The sequence below is a fragment of the Anas acuta genome, chromosome 30, assembly GCF_963932015.1.
Source record: "Anas acuta chromosome 30, bAnaAcu1.1, whole genome shotgun sequence".
Lineage (NCBI taxonomy): Eukaryota > Metazoa > Chordata > Aves > Anseriformes > Anatidae > Anas > Anas acuta.
The window spans coordinates 873,746-889,253 of NC_089008.1; the positions used below are offsets into that span (position 1 = coordinate 873,746).

Genomic DNA, 15,508 nt, shown 5'->3' on the forward strand with positions numbered 1-15,508 from the left:
CTCCAGACAGCATGCATGAAGCCAGGCTCCTATGTGCATGGGGAGTTGTCTTATTTCCACCTGGCACTTCCAGCTGAGGAGCTGCAAAGCTGCCACCCGCAAGAGAGTTGAGGTGAAGAATATCCAGTGCTTACTATACAGCACTGTAGGTATGAATGTCCACCCTTACCGTACAGCACTGGAGGGAAATCTAACAATGACCTGTTCACCCCTTCACCTCCTCCCCCATCAGCAGCATCTTCCTTTGAGCCCATTGTTTGAAAGCCTTCTGCTCCCAACAACAGCAATGCTCTCTGATGGAGAAGGACATGCCTGATGTTAAAGAGGTGTGGCCCTGGGAACAAATCCATCTTTCCTGAAGGCCATGCCTTCTGGTCTGATGTGGAAGGGTTCTGTTGAAGCTTGCTCAGTGGAGTCGACCTCCACAGGGGGTCACTTCTCTCCAATCCAAGATTCTCCCAAGGAGGACCATGAGCAAGAGGAATGGGATCCTGCGTACTTACTTGAAGGCACAAAATTCATCCTCGTTTCTTGAACGCTCGGAGACATTTTCTTGCCTCCTGGACAGGATATTTAAATGAAAAGACAGAAAAGAGGAATTTTAGCAAAGACCTTTCCCTAAGGAAACACACAAAATGATATGCACAGTATTTGGGGGAAAAAAACACATCCCTTCCCAAAGTGTAAGCCATCTGCTGTGGACTGGAAGATCTTCTGTGGGTAAGTTGCTCACAGGAGAAGAGCCCACACGGGTGCAGTTCTCTCTGCAGTCATCCATCCCACCCGGGATGTTCCCAAGGAAGACCGCGGGCAAGAGGAAGGGGATCCGGCATACTTACCTGAAGGCTCAAAATCCATTCCAAGGTCTTGGACCGTCAAAGATGTTTCCTTGTGTCCTGGGCATTGTATTCATTTGAAAAGACAGAAAAGAGGAAATTTAGCAAAGACCTTCTCCTAAGGAAGTAGAAGAAATGATATGCACAGCTTTTTGGGAAAAATCTGGGGGAAAAAGAGAGTTTATGTCTAGAGGAAGAAGGGACTGGCTACTCAGGGAGAGTATAATGCAGTTGCCAGCTCTTTCTAAGAGCAGCAGTTTCATGATACCAGGGTGCTCCCTTAGGCATGACAGACCTCCACAGGTTCCACCTATTTGCATGTCCCACAACAGCTACCTGCCCAGAAATAGCAGCATGTGGAAAAACACATTTGGGATGGGCTGAGGATGCCCGAGCCCTGTGTGCCCACCAAGGTAGAACTGTCTGCATTGCACAGGGGAGACACCACCTCTCTCAAAGTGTAGCCAGAGAGGTGGAAATCTCGGGACAAGCCCTTATGAAGATGCTGCTTCTGAGAAAGCTGGCTGCACTGGACACCTTCCCAGCTCTGAAGAATAAACTGTGGAGCCACATGTGGGGCTCTGAGAAAGGATGGGACTCTGGGAGGCACAGGAATGGACCCAGCAATGATCTTCTAATTCATCCCAAGACAAGAGCACTGCTCCTAGCCTCTCTGCCTGCCTTTGCCACCAGACAGAATGCACGAGGACAGGCTCTCACCGGCATGGGGAGTTTTCGTTCTTCTGCCTGGGACTGCCAGCTGAGGAGCTGCAGAGCTAGTACCTGCAAAGAGTGTAGGGTGAAAATATTCCATTGCTTCCCTTAGCAGAGGAAGACCTGGCCTGGTGCCTTGCCCTCGTCGTCACAGGGAAGTTCCACAAAGGGTTGAGACAGTCCTCCTTACCATACAGCAGTGGAGGGAAATCTCACAATGACCTGTTAACACCCTCCCCCCTCACGTCCCCCATCAGCATCATCTTCCTCTGAGCCCATTGTTTGAAAGTCTTCCTCTCCCAAACACAACAATACACTCTGCTGTAGAAGGACGTGCTTAACCTTAAAGAGGTGTGGCCCTAGGATCAAATTAATCCCTTCCCAGAGTCCAAGACTTCTGTTGTGGACTGGAAGATCTTCTTTGGGTAAGTTGCTCAGAGGAGTAGCGCCCACATGGGTGCATTTCTCTCTGCAGTCATCCATCCCACCCGGGATGTTCCCAAGGAAGACCGCGGGCAAGAGGAATGGGATCCGGCATACTTACTTGAAGACTCAAATTTCATCCTAAGGCCTTGAAAGCTCTGAGACATTTTCTTGTCTCCTGGACAGAATTTTAGAATGAACAGACAGAAAAGAGGAAATTTAGCAAAGACCTTTCCCTAAGGAAACACATGAAATGATATGCACAGTTTTTTGGGAAAAAAATAAAACATCCCTTCCCAAAGTCCTTCTGCTGTGGACTGAAAGATCATCTGTGGGTAAGTTGCTCACAGGAGAAGAGCCCACACGGGTGCAGTTCTCTCTGCAGTCATCCATCCCAGCCGGGATGTTCCCAAGGAAGACTGCGGGCAAGAGGAAGGGGATCCGGCATACTTACCTGAAGGCTCAAAATCCATTCCAAGGTCTTGGACCGTCAAAGATGTTTCCTTGTGTCCTGGGCATTGTATTCATTTGAAAAGACAGAAAAGAGGAAATTTAGAAATGACCGTTCCCTAAGGAAGTAGAGGAAATGATACGCACAGCTTTTGGGAAAGAACACATCATGTAGGCAGCACAAAAAACATCGTGAACGAAGGGCGTGATAGGAGCACTGTAGGTTTGCACCGATGTATCCTGCTGCGGAGCCCTACTCATGCTCTCAGGGCCACGAGGCTGTCTAAACTGCCCCAGAACCCGTATGAACTGCCTCACAGCCCAAGTGCAGCATCCCATGGTCTTTGCTGGGAAGGTTTCAGGGAGCACATTCTGACCCTTCCACTCCTCCCAAGCCACATAGGGATTGCTTTGCTTTCTCCCGTCTCCGCTCAGCAGGTAAAAGGCAACTCGCCTTCATGCCCTGGAAGGTTCTGGAGGAGTTTGTTGCATTTGTCCAGCCTTGGATTGGGACTTAGGTTTTTGCCTTTTTCACCAAGTGACATAGCTGTTCAGCGTGGGAAGAGAGAACTTGGAAAGTCTCTAGCAGTGTCTGCTGCTGAATCCAGGGTCTACCCTGAGGTCCGAGCAGATGTGTCTGGGCTTCTGTTGAGTGGGTTCTGAACTCTTCCAAGACAGGAGAGGTCAGGTGTGCATCTCCAGCCCTGCTGCAGTGGGGCAAGCCCACAGGCATCTGGGAGCTGGGCCAGTGTTAATCCCAATTGCAAATGAAAGGAAACTGAGGAATTCTCCAACGCATGACACTTTTTGTGTCTGTGTGCTTGTGCTTGTGTTTGTGCTTGGTCGTGTGTGGCGGAGGTGGTAGCACATTGTTCCAGCTACAGTTAGTATGGGAAGAGGAAAATAGGACCTGCAGAACTGAGAGAAGGGGACTTCCCCTCCCCGCGTCCCCTACCGACCCTTCCCTCCCCTTGTAGACTGCAAAGAAATCTCTGTGGAGATGGCAAGTAGCCCTGACATAAGGAGCAGGGCTACTGTCAGGGTGAGGACTCAGCGTTGTAGAGATGGGTACTCTGTCACTCCTGGTTACCTCTTTGCAGACTTTCTGGATTTCCTTCCCCCTTGGTCAGCTTGGAGTAGTGCTCCTGTTCTCCCTCATGGGAATGCATTTGTCTTCCTTGGTGGAAGGATTGTTCTCCTTTGAGGGTGACGCCTGAAAAAAGAAAGCATAGAACCTAGGTAAACCCTTATCCACAGCCAGAAGCATCTCCTGTCCACGGTGTGAAACTACAAGGAATGAAAAGAAACAAATAAACAAAAAAACACCAGGCAAACTAACAAGTGTTTTCAAGCAAAAGCAACGGCCATGCGTGAGGACGCAGGTCTCAGTAATACTAGGTCCTCCTTGAGCTAAGAGTGTGACTTTGGACGCAGGTCTCGTGGGGAGGACAAAGGCAGGAAAAAACTTGCCCTCTGTGCCAGGGAGGATGGGATTCAGTGCAGTCTGGCAGCTGGTCTGACGGCTGGCTTAGCTTGCAGAGTGTTATTATAGACAGCCTTCTTAAAGACACCACATGCTGCCCAAGAGATCTGCATGGGTTTGCAGCGTACAATAAGGAAATTATTCCAGGCCTTTGGGAGGCACGTAATGTGGGACGGTGAAAGAAACAAAGAGAAGAAGTCAGAATCACCAGGTATCTGTGCCAAGGCTACCAAATAATTCACCCATTGTTAGACAGCTTCTGCTGGTGTCCAGGAATATCTGACACTTGTCTTTCACCTGTTATGCCTTCAGGAGCTAGAGCTCTTCCTTGCCTTTGGTGTTCCTTTTTCACGGGTAGTCCTTCTCTGAGGGTCTGTCATCCTCCCATGGGTGTTCTCCAGGTTCATGGTCATTCCTGACTCATGCCCACAGGAAGCTGAACACCAAGGGGGGATGCAGTTGTGTGCTCGGAACAGCTGATAGGGAAGGCTTACTGTACTCTTTCCAAGTCAACGGTTTCCCAAGGCTGAGGTCGATCTTTAGCATGACAGACCTCCACAGGTCCCACGTATCTGGCAGTACCTCACACCAGCTGCCAGCCAAGAAGGAGCAGCAAGTGCAAAAATACAGCCAGGAGGGGGCTGAGGATGCCCGAGCCCTGTGTGCCCACAGAGCTGGTGCTATTTGCATTGGACAGGGGAGACGTGACCTCTCCCAGAGTGTAGCCAAAGAGGTGGAAATGTCTTGAGAAGCCCTTATGAAGATATCTTTTCTGAGAAAGTTCAATGTACTGGACGACACCTTCCCAGCTCTGAAGAATAGGCTGTGGAGCCCCACGAGGTAAGATGGGACCCTAGGAGGGAGAGGAACTGACCCAACACTGCCCTTCTAATTCATCCCAAGACAAGAGCACTTGTCCCAGCCCCTCCACTTCCTGTTGCCTCCAGACAGCATGCATGAAGCCAGGCTCCTATGTGCATGGGGAGTTGTCTTATTTCCACCTGGCACTTCCAGCTGAGGAGCTGCAAAGCTGCCACCCGCAAGAGAGTTGAGGTGAAGAATATCCAGTGCTTACTATACAGCACTGTAGGTATGAATGTCCACCCTTACCGTACAGCACTGGAGGGAAATCTAACAATGACCTGTTCACCCCTTCACCTCCTCCCCCATCAGCAGCATCTTCCTTTGAGCCCATTGTTTGAAAGCCTTCTGCTCCCAACAACAGCAATGCTCTCTGATGGAGAAGGACATGCCTGATGTTAAAGAGGTGTGGCCCTGGGAACAAATCCATCTTTCCTGAAGGCCATGCCTTCTGGTCTGATGTGGAAGGGTTCTGTTGAAGCTTGCTCAGTGGAGTCGACCTCCACAGGGGGTCACTTCTCTCCAATCCAAGATTCTCCCAAGGAGGACCATGAGCAAGAGGAATGGGATCCTGCGTACTTACTTGAAGGCACAAAATTCATCCTCGTTTCTTGAACGCTCGGAGACATTTTCTTGCCTCCTGGACAGGATATTTAAATGAAAAGACAGAAAAGAGGAATTTTAGCAAAGACCTTTCCCTAAGGAAACACACAAAATGATATGCACAGTATTTGGGGGAAAAAAACACATCCCTTCCCAAAGTGTAAGCCATCTGCTGTGGACTGGAAGATCTTCTGTGGGTAAGTTGCTCACAGGAGAAGAGCCCACATGGGTGCAGTTCTCTCTGCAGTCATCCATCCCACCCGGGATGTTCCCAAGGAAGACCGCGGGCAAGAGGAAGGGGATCCGGCATACTTACCTGAAGGCTCAAAATCCATTCCAAGGTCTTGGACCGTCAAAGATGTTTCCTTGTGTCCTGGGCATTGTATTCATTTGAAAAGACAGAAAAGAGGAAATTTAGCAAAGACCTTCTCCTAAGGAAGTAGAAGAAATGATATGCACAGCTTTTTGGGAAAAATCTGGGGGAAAAAGAGAGTTTATGTCTAGAGGAAGAAGGGACTGGCTACTCAGGGAGAGTATAATGCAGTTGCCAGCTCTTTCTAAGAGCAGCAGTTTCATGATACCAGGGTGCTCCCTTAGGCATGACAGACCTCCACAGGTTCCACCTATTTGCATGTCCCACAACAGCTACCTGCCCAGAAATAGCAGCATGTGGAAAAACACATTTGGGATGGGCTGAGGATGCCCGAGCCCTGTGTGCCCACCAAGGTAGAACTGTCTGCATTGCACAGGGGAGACACCACCTCTCTCAAAGTGTAGCCAGAGAGGTGGAAATCTCGGGACAAGCCCTTATGAAGATGCTGCTTCTGAGAAAGCTGGCTGCACTGGACACCTTCCCAGCTCTGAAGAATAAACTGTGGAGCCACATGTGGGGCTCTGAGAAAGGATGGGACTCTGGGAGGCACAGGAATGGACCCAGCAATGATCTTCTAATTCATCCCAAGACAAGAGCACTGCTCCTAGCCTCTCTGCCTGCCTTTGCCACCAGACAGAATGCATGAGGACAGGCTCTCACCGGCATGGGGAGTTTTCGTTCTTCTGCCTGGGACTGCCAGCTGAGGAGCTGCAGAGCTAGTACCTGCAAAGAGTGTAGGGTGAAAATATTCCATTGCTTCCCTTAGCAGAGGAAGACCTGGCCTGGTGCCTTGCCCTCGTCGTCACAGGGAAGTTCCACAAAGGGTTGAGACAGTCCTCCTTACCATACAGCAGTGGAGGGAAATCTCACAATGACCTGTTAACACCCTCCCCCCTCACGTCCCCCATCAGCATCATCTTCCTCTGAGCCCATTGTTTGAAAGTCTTCCTCTCCCAAACACAACAATACACTCTGCTGTAGAAGGACGTGCTTAACCTTAAAGAGGTGTGGCCCTAGGATCAAATTAATCCCTTCCCAGAGTCCAAGACTTCTGTTGTGGACTGGAAGATCTTCTTTGGGTAAGTTGCTCAGAGGAGTAGCGCCCACATGGGTGCATTTCTCTCTGCAGTCATCCATCCCACCCGGGATGTTCCCAAGGAAGACCGCGGGCAAGAGGAATGGGATCCAGCATACTTACTTGAAGACTCAAATTTCATCCTAAGGCCTTGAAAGCTCTGAGACATTTTCTTGTCTCCTGGACAGAATTTTAGAATGAACAGACAGAAAAGAGGAAATTTAGCAAAGACCTTTCCCTAAGGAAACACATGAAATGATATGCACAGTTTTTTGGGAAAAAAATAAAACATCCCTTCCCAAAGTCCTTCTGCTGTGGACTGAAAGATCATCTGTGGGTAAGTTGCTCACAGGAGAAGAGCCCACACGGGTGCAGTTCTCTCTGCAGTCATCCATCCCAGCCGGGATGTTCCCAAGGAAGACTGCGGGCTTCCTTGTGAAGGAAGTTTCCTTTCATTTCCAAATGAAAGGAAACTGAGGAATTCTCCAACGCATGACACTTTTTGTGTCTGTGTGCTTGTGCTTGTGTTTGTGCTTGGTCGTGTGTGGCGGAGGTGGTAGCACATTGTTCCAGCTACAGTTAGTATGGGAAGAGGAAAATAGGACCTGCAGAACTGAGAGAAGGGGACTTCCCCTCCCCGCGTCCCCTACCGACCCTTCCCTCCCCTTGTAGACTGCAAAGAAATCTCTGTGGAGATGGCAAGTAGCCCTGACATAAGGAGCAGGGCTACTGTCAGGGTGAGGACTCAGCGTTGTAGAGATGGGTACTCTGTCACTCCTGGTTACCTCTTTGCAGACTTTCTGGATTTCCTTCCCCCTTGGTCAGCTTGGAGTAGTGCTCCTGTTCTCCCTCATGGGAATGCATTTGTCTTCCTTGGTGGAAGGATTGTTCTCCTTTGAGGGTGACGCCTGAAAAAAGAAAGCATAGAACCTAGGTAAACCCTTATCCACAGCCAGAAGCATCTCCTGTCCACGGTGTGAAACTACAAGGAATGAAAAGAAACAAATAAACAAAAAAACACCAGGCAAACTAACAAGTGTTTTCAAGCAAAAGCAACGGCCATGCGTGAGGACGCAGGTCTCAGTAATACTAGGTCCTCCTTGAGCTAAGAGTGTGACTTTGGACGCAGGTCTCGTGGGGAGGACAAAGGCAGGAAAAAACTTGCCCTCTGTGCCAGGGAGGATGGGATTCAGTGCAGTCTGGCAGCTGGTCTGACGGCTGGCTTAGCTTGCAGAGTGTTATTATAGACAGCCTTCTTAAAGACACCACATGCTGCCCAAGAGATCTGCATGGGTTTGCAGCGTACAATAAGGAAATTATTCCAGGCCTTTGGGAGGCACGTAATGTGGGACGGTGAAAGAAACAAAGAGAAGAAGTCAGAATCACCAGGTATCTGTGCCAAGGCTACCAAATAATTCACCCATTGTTAGACAGCTTCTGCTGGTGTCCAGGAATATCTGACACTTGTCTTTCACCTGTTATGCCTTCAGGAGCTAGAGCTCTTCCTTGCCTTTGGTGTTCCTTTTTCACGGGTAGTCCTTCTCTGAGGGTCTGTCATCCTCCCATGGGTGTTCTCCAGGTTCATGGTCATTCCTGACTCATGCCCACAGGAAGCTGAACACCAAGGGGGGATGCAGTTGTGTGCTCGGAACAGCTGATAGGGAAGGCTTACTGTACTCTTTCCAAGTCAACGGTTTCCCAAGGCTGAGGTCGATCTTTAGCATGACAGACCTCCACAGGTCCCACGTATCTGGCAGTACCTCACACCAGCTGCCAGCCAAGAAGGAGCAGCAAGTGCAAAAATACAGCCAGGAGGGGGCTGAGGATGCCCGAGCCCTGTGTGCCCACAGAGCTGGTGCTATTTGCATTGGACAGGGGAGACGTGACCTCTCCCAGAGTGTAGCCAAAGAGGTGGAAATGTCTTGAGAAGCCCTTATGAAGATATCTTTTCTGAGAAAGTTCAATGTACTGGACGACACCTTCCCAGCTCTGAAGAATAGGCTGTGGAGCCCCACGAGGTAAGATGGGACCCTAGGAGGGAGAGGAACTGACCCAACACTGCCCTTCTAATTCATCCCAAGACAAGAGCACTTGTCCCAGCCCCTCCACTTCCTGTTGCCTCCAGACAGCATGCATGAAGCCAGGCTCCTATGTGCATGGGGAGTTGTCTTATTTCCACCTGGCACTTCCAGCTGAGGAGCTGCAAAGCTGCCACCCGCAAGAGAGTTGAGGTGAAGAATATCCAGTGCTTACTATACAGCACTGTAGGTATGAATGTCCACCCTTACCGTACAGCACTGGAGGGAAATCTAACAATGACCTGTTCACCCCTTCACCTCCTCCCCCATCAGCAGCATCTTCCTTTGAGCCCATTGTTTGAAAGCCTTCTGCTCCCAACAACAGCAATGCTCTCTGATGGAGAAGGACATGCCTGATGTTAAAGAGGTGTGGCCCTGGGAACAAATCCATCTTTCCTGAAGGCCATGCCTTCTGGTCTGATGTGGAAGGGTTCTGTTGAAGCTTGCTCAGTGGAGTCGACCTCCACAGGGGGTCACTTCTCTCCAATCCAAGATTCTCCCAAGGAGGACCATGAGCAAGAGGAATGGGATCCTGCGTACTTACTTGAAGGCACAAAATTCATCCTCGTTTCTTGAACGCTCGGAGACATTTTCTTGCCTCCTGGACAGGATATTTAAATGAAAAGACAGAAAAGAGGAATTTTAGCAAAGACCTTTCCCTAAGGAAACACACAAAATGATATGCACAGTATTTGGGGGAAAAAAACACATCCCTTCCCAAAGTGTAAGCCATCTGCTGTGGACTGGAAGATCTTCTGTGGGTAAGTTGCTCACAGGAGAAGAGCCCACATGGGTGCAGTTCTCTCTGCAGTCATCCATCCCACCCGGGATGTTCCCAAGGAAGACCGCGGGCAAGAGGAAGGGGATCCGGCATACTTACCTGAAGGCTCAAAATCCATTCCAAGGTCTTGGACCGTCAAAGATGTTTCCTTGTGTCCTGGGCATTGTATTCATTTGAAAAGACAGAAAAGAGGAAATTTAGCAAAGACCTTCTCCTAAGGAAGTAGAAGAAATGATATGCACAGCTTTTTGGGAAAAATCTGGGGGAAAAAGAGAGTTTATGTCTAGAGGAAGAAGGGACTGGCTACTCAGGGAGAGTATAATGCAGTTGCCAGCTCTTTCTAAGAGCAGCAGTTTCATGATACCAGGGTGCTCCCTTAGGCATGACAGACCTCCACAGGTTCCACCTATTTGCATGTCCCACAACAGCTACCTGCCCAGAAATAGCAGCATGTGGAAAAACACATTTGGGATGGGCTGAGGATGCCCGAGCCCTGTGTGCCCACCAAGGTAGAACTGTCTGCATTGCACAGGGGAGACACCACCTCTCTCAAAGTGTAGCCAGAGAGGTGGAAATCTCGGGACAAGCCCTTATGAAGATGCTGCTTCTGAGAAAGCTGGCTGCACTGGACACCTTCCCAGCTCTGAAGAATAAACTGTGGAGCCACATGTGGGGCTCTGAGAAAGGATGGGACTCTGGGAGGCACAGGAATGGACCCAGCAATGATCTTCTAATTCATCCCAAGACAAGAGCACTGCTCCTAGCCTCTCTGCCTGCCTTTGCCACCAGACAGAATGCATGAGGACAGGCTCTCACCGGCATGGGGAGTTTTCGTTCTTCTGCCTGGGACTGCCAGCTGAGGAGCTGCAGAGCTAGTACCTGCAAAGAGTGTAGGGTGAAAATATTCCATTGCTTCCCTTAGCAGAGGAAGACCTGGCCTGGTGCCTTGCCCTCGTCGTCACAGGGAAGTTCCACAAAGGGTTGAGACAGTCCTCCTTACCATACAGCAGTGGAGGGAAATCTCACAATGACCTGTTAACACCCTCCCCCCTCACGTCCCCCATCAGCATCATCTTCCTCTGAGCCCATTGTTTGAAAGTCTTCCTCTCCCAAACACAACAATACACTCTGCTGTAGAAGGACGTGCTTAACCTTAAAGAGGTGTGGCCCTAGGATCAAATTAATCCCTTCCCAGAGTCCAAGACTTCTGTTGTGGACTGGAAGATCTTCTTTGGGTAAGTTGCTCAGAGGAGTAGCGCCCACATGGGTGCATTTCTCTCTGCAGTCATCCATCCCACCCGGGATGTTCCCAAGGAAGACCGCGGGCAAGAGGAATGGGATCCAGCATACTTACTTGAAGACTCAAATTTCATCCTAAGGCCTTGAAAGCTCTGAGACATTTTCTTGTCTCCTGGACAGAATTTTAGAATGAACAGACAGAAAAGAGGAAATTTAGCAAAGACCTTTCCCTAAGGAAACACATGAAATGATATGCACAGTTTTTTGGGAAAAAAATAAAACATCCCTTCCCAAAGTCCTTCTGCTGTGGACTGAAAGATCATCTGTGGGTAAGTTGCTCACAGGAGAAGAGCCCACACGGGTGCAGTTCTCTCTGCAGTCATCCATCCCAGCCGGGATGTTCCCAAGGAAGACTGCGGGCTTCCTTGTGAAGGAAGTTTCCTTTCATTTCCAAATGAAAGGAAACTGAGGAATTCTCCAACGCATGACACTTTTTGTGTCTGTGTGCTTGTGCTTGTGTTTGTGCTTGGTCGTGTGTGGCGGAGGTGGTAGCACATTGTTCCAGCTACAGTTAGTATGGGAAGAGGAAAATAGGACCTGCAGAACTGAGAGAAGGGGACTTCCCCTCCCCGCGTCCCCTACCGACCCTTCCCTCCCCTTGTAGACTGCAAAGAAATCTCTGTGGAGATGGCAAGTAGCCCTGACATAAGGAGCAGGGCTACTGTCAGGGTGAGGACTCAGCATTGTAGAGATGGGTACTCTGTCACTCCTGGTTACCTCTTTGCAGACTTTCTGGATTTCCTTCCCCCTTGGTCAGCTTGGAGTAGTGCTCCTCTTCTCCCTCATGGGTGTGGACTTGTCTTCTTTGGTGGAAGGATTGTTCTCCTATAAGTGTGAAGCCTGAATAAAAGAAACCACTACACCGTGGTACGTCATTATCTACGAACACTCTATCTTCTCACTATTTAGTGAACCTCACTGGAATTGCGTCATACCCCATTACCTCCTCCTTTCAAACAAAAGCAATGGACATGTTACAGATTGCAGATATTGCCATCACAGTCCTTCCCCGAGGAAAGAGGAAAGAGTGTGTCCCTCAAAAAAGCTCTCCTGGAAAGAATAGAGTTTGGAAATGAACTTGCCCTCCATGTCAGGGGCAATGTGATGTTGATGTGTTCACAGCCCAATCTGCCCTGTTCTGTCCTGCTGTGACCTACAGCTGGCCTTGCCTTGCATTCTGATCCACTAGACACCCTTCTGCCCTTCTGCTAGTCACCATGAGCGTTCCAGGACAGCTGTATGGGTTTTCAGGATACGATAAAGAAATTCCTCCAGGCCTTTGGAAAGGGCAATGTGTGGGATGGTGAAAAGGAGAGACAAATTGAAGAGGTCAAATTCACCTTGGCATCTGTGTCAAGGCTGCCAAAGAATTCACCCTTTGTTAGGCAGCTTCTGCTGGTGTCCAGAAATATCTGACACTTGTCTTTCACCTGTTATGCCTTCAGGAGCTAGAGCTCTTCCTTGCCTTTGTTGTTCTTTTTTGGCAGGTGGTCCTTCCCTGAGGGTTTGTCAACCCCTCATGGGATCTCTTCAGGGGTATTGTCATTCCTGACTTGTGCCCTGGGGAAGCTCAACACAGAGAGGGGATGTGGTGTGTACTGAAGATGGCAGGTAGGGAAGCCTTACTATGGTCTTTCCAAATGTCATGTTTTCACAAGGCTAGGGGTGGCCTTTAGCATGGCAGACCTCCACAGGTTCCTCGTATTTTGACATGTCCTACCCGTCCAGAAGAATCAGGACATGTACAAACACAGCCCACAGTGGAGCAGGTGGATGTAGCAGACAGCCATGGTGGCTGAGCAAGGACCTGTTGGTCAAACTGAGGTTCAGAAAGGAAATTGACATGCAGTGGAAGCAGGGACATGCAGCCTGGGAAGATTATATGGATACGGTCTGGATGTGCAGGGATGGTATAAGGAAAGCCAAGGCACGGATGGAACTGAGCTTGACAAGGGATGCAAAGAAAAGGAAAGGATTCTAGAGGTACATTGCTCAGAAAAGAAAGGCCAAGGAGATTGTACCCCCTCTGATGAAGGGTGAACTGGTAATGACAGAAATGGAGAAGGCTGAAACACTCAACAACTTCTTTGCCTCATTCTTCACTGATAGTCAGGCTTTGCACATCTCTTGTTTCCCTGAACCCACAGATGGAGGCTGAGAGAGCAAAGTCCCACCCACTGTAAGTGAAGAGCAGGTTTGAGACCACTTGATGAAACTAAATAAGTATCTATGGGGCCTGATGACATGCATCCCAGGGTCCTGAAGGAACTAGCTGATGTAGTTGCCAAACCTCTCTTCATCATATTTGAAGTCCTGGCAGTCAGGTAAAGTCCACGGTGACAGGAAAAAGGGAAACATTACTCCCATTTTCAAAAAGGGTAGAAAGGAGGACCCAGGGAACTACAGGCCCGTGAGCCTCATCTCTGTGCCTGTGAAGATCATGGAAAAGATCTTCCTGGAAACAATGTCAAGGCACATAAAAGACAAAGACGTGATCTGAGACAGCCAGCATGGTTTCAACAAGGGCAAATTGTGCATGAGCAATTTGGTGGCTTTATATGATGGAATGACTGCATCAGTTGACAAGGGAAGACTGATGCCATCTACCTGGACATCTGTAAGGACTTGACATGGTTCCATATGACTTCCTTGTCTCCAAATTGGAGAAATATGGATGGTGGACTGTTCAGTGGATAAGGAACTGGCTTGAAGGTTACATGCAGAGAATGGTGGTCAATGGCTCAATGTCCAAGTGGAAGCCAGTGATAAGTGGTGTCCCTCAGGGACCTGTCCTAGTACTGGTCCTGGTACTGCTAATGTTTAATATCTTTATCAACAGACATGAGGAGAGACTGGGAGTAGAACACATTGGAAGCAGACCTATGCCCTTTTTTGCAAGGTGACCTTCCCCATCAAGTAGTGGACCTGTGTTTCTTCTGCTCCCCCTTTTTCTGTTCACATATTTTAAAAAGCCCTTTTTATTGTCTTCCACAGTCCTGGCCAACTTCAACACTAATTGGGCTTTGGCCACACAAAAGCCCTACTAAGGTGAACAGCATCCCTATAGTATTTCAATGTTTCCTGACCCTGCTTCCAGCAGCCATACACTTTCTTTTTGTGCCTAAGTTCCAGAAGAAGATCCCTGATCCGCCAAGCCAGTCTTCTGCCCCTCCTGCTTGACTTCCAATATTTTGGAATTGCCTGATCCCATGCTTTTAGAAGACAGTGCTTAAAGACTGACCAGTACTGATGGACACCAACACCTTCAAAAGCAGTTTCCCAGGAGACCTTATTAATGAGTTCCCTGAGCAGCCAGAATTCTTCTCTCCCCATATCCAGGATTCACGTTTTGGTGGCAGTTTTCCTCCTCTCACCAAAAAATCTTAAACTCAACTGCTTCATGGGCACTATGACCAAGATGGCCGACAATTGCCATGTCACCCACAAGACCCTCTCTGTTCTCAAGCAACAGATCTAGGAGGGCACCTTTCCTAGTTGGCTCCCTTAGCACGTGCACCAAGAAGTTATCATCTAGGTACTTTAAGAACCTCCTGGACCTGCTCGTGTTGGCCATGTGATATTCCCAGTTAATATCTGGCAAGTTGAAGTCCCCCATAAGGACAGGAGGAGTTGATCTTAAGGTATCTCTTAGTTCCTCAGAGAAAAAATCATTGGTGTCATCATCCTGTCTGGGTGGTCTGTAACAGACTCCCACGACAACATCCCCTTTATTTGTTTGTCCCTTAATCCTTACCCAGAGGTACTCAACTTTTTCATTGCCAACTGCAAGCTCCACCCAGTGCCACCCCTCCCAACTCACCTGTCCTGCCTGTTCCTCCTAAAGTGCCTGTAACCATCTATTGTAACACACCAGCCACAGGACTCATCCCACTAGGTTTTGCTTATATGATGATATCGTAGCTCTGGGACTGGGCCAAGACTTCTAGCTTCTCTGCTTTGTTCCTCATGCTGTATGCATTGGTGTAGAAACACTTCAAATGTAGAAGCACTTCAAAAGCTTTCCATCATCTGTCAGTGGTCATGGTCATCTGGAGAGGTTCTGGGGGATTGGAAACTTGCTAATGTGATGCCCATCTATAAGAAGAGTTGTAAGGAGGACCTGGGGAACTACGGATCTGTCAGTCTGACCTTGGTGCCAGGAAAGGTCCTCTTGAATGCAATCATGCAGTGTATGCAGGAAAACCGAGGCATCATGCCCATTCAACGCGGGTTAATGACGGCCAAGTCCTGCCTCATCTCCTTCTATGACCAGGTGACCTAAATGGTAGATGAGGAAAAGGCTGCTGACATAATCTACTTAGACTTCAGAAAAGACATGAATACACAGTCTCCCACAGTATTCTCCTGGAGAAACTTGCAGCCAATGGCTTGGACAGGTACACTCTTTGCTCGGTTAAAAACTGGCAGGATGGCTGGGCAAAGAGGGTGGTGGTGAATGAAGTGAAATCCAGCTGGTGACTAGCCACCAGTGGTATTCCCCAGGGGTCAGTGTTGGGGCCGATCCACTTTAA

At 49.0% G+C, this 15,508-nt stretch overlaps 2 protein-coding genes across 32 annotated transcripts in view; one reads left to right on the top strand and one right to left on the bottom strand.

Annotated features, from left to right (window-relative positions):
* LOC137846083 (uncharacterized) overlaps positions 1 to 15,508 on the bottom strand; it is a 229,167-nt gene that overhangs the window by 210,434 nt on the left and 3,225 nt on the right. For 9 of the 28 annotated variants that reach the window (XM_068663717.1, XM_068663710.1, XM_068663713.1 and 6 more), the window contains exons 2-19: positions 15,126 to 15,254; positions 14,797 to 15,036; positions 11,694 to 11,816; positions 11,032 to 11,088; positions 10,494 to 10,556; positions 9,777 to 9,833; positions 9,441 to 9,497; positions 7,604 to 7,726; positions 6,942 to 6,998; positions 6,404 to 6,466; positions 5,687 to 5,743; positions 5,351 to 5,407; positions 3,514 to 3,636; positions 2,428 to 2,484; positions 2,095 to 2,151; positions 1,557 to 1,619; positions 840 to 896; positions 504 to 560 (exon numbers count right to left, since the gene is read on the bottom strand). In XM_068663717.1, the coding sequence (XP_068519818.1) occupies positions 504 to 560; positions 840 to 896; positions 1,557 to 1,619; positions 2,095 to 2,151; positions 2,428 to 2,484; positions 3,514 to 3,636; positions 5,351 to 5,407; positions 5,687 to 5,743; positions 6,404 to 6,466; positions 6,942 to 6,998; positions 7,604 to 7,726; positions 9,441 to 9,497; positions 9,777 to 9,833; positions 10,494 to 10,556; positions 11,032 to 11,088; positions 11,694 to 11,816; positions 14,797 to 14,833 (1,165 nt within the window). In that variant the 5' untranslated portion in view covers positions 14,834 to 15,036; positions 15,126 to 15,254. The remainder of the gene's footprint in view (positions 1 to 503; positions 561 to 839; positions 897 to 1,556; positions 1,620 to 2,094; positions 2,152 to 2,427; positions 2,485 to 3,513; positions 3,637 to 5,350; positions 5,408 to 5,686; positions 5,744 to 6,403; positions 6,467 to 6,941; positions 6,999 to 7,603; positions 7,727 to 9,440; positions 9,498 to 9,776; positions 9,834 to 10,493; positions 10,557 to 11,031; positions 11,089 to 11,693; positions 11,817 to 14,796; positions 15,037 to 15,125; positions 15,255 to 15,508) is intronic. The other 19 variants (XM_068663707.1, XM_068663711.1, XM_068663712.1 and 16 more) reach the window with 19 other exon arrangements.
* Positions 1 to 15,508, top strand: part of LOC137846090 (E3 ubiquitin-protein ligase TRIM39-like) — a 284,383-nt gene that overhangs the window by 116,345 nt on the left and 152,530 nt on the right. The window lies entirely within an intron of this gene.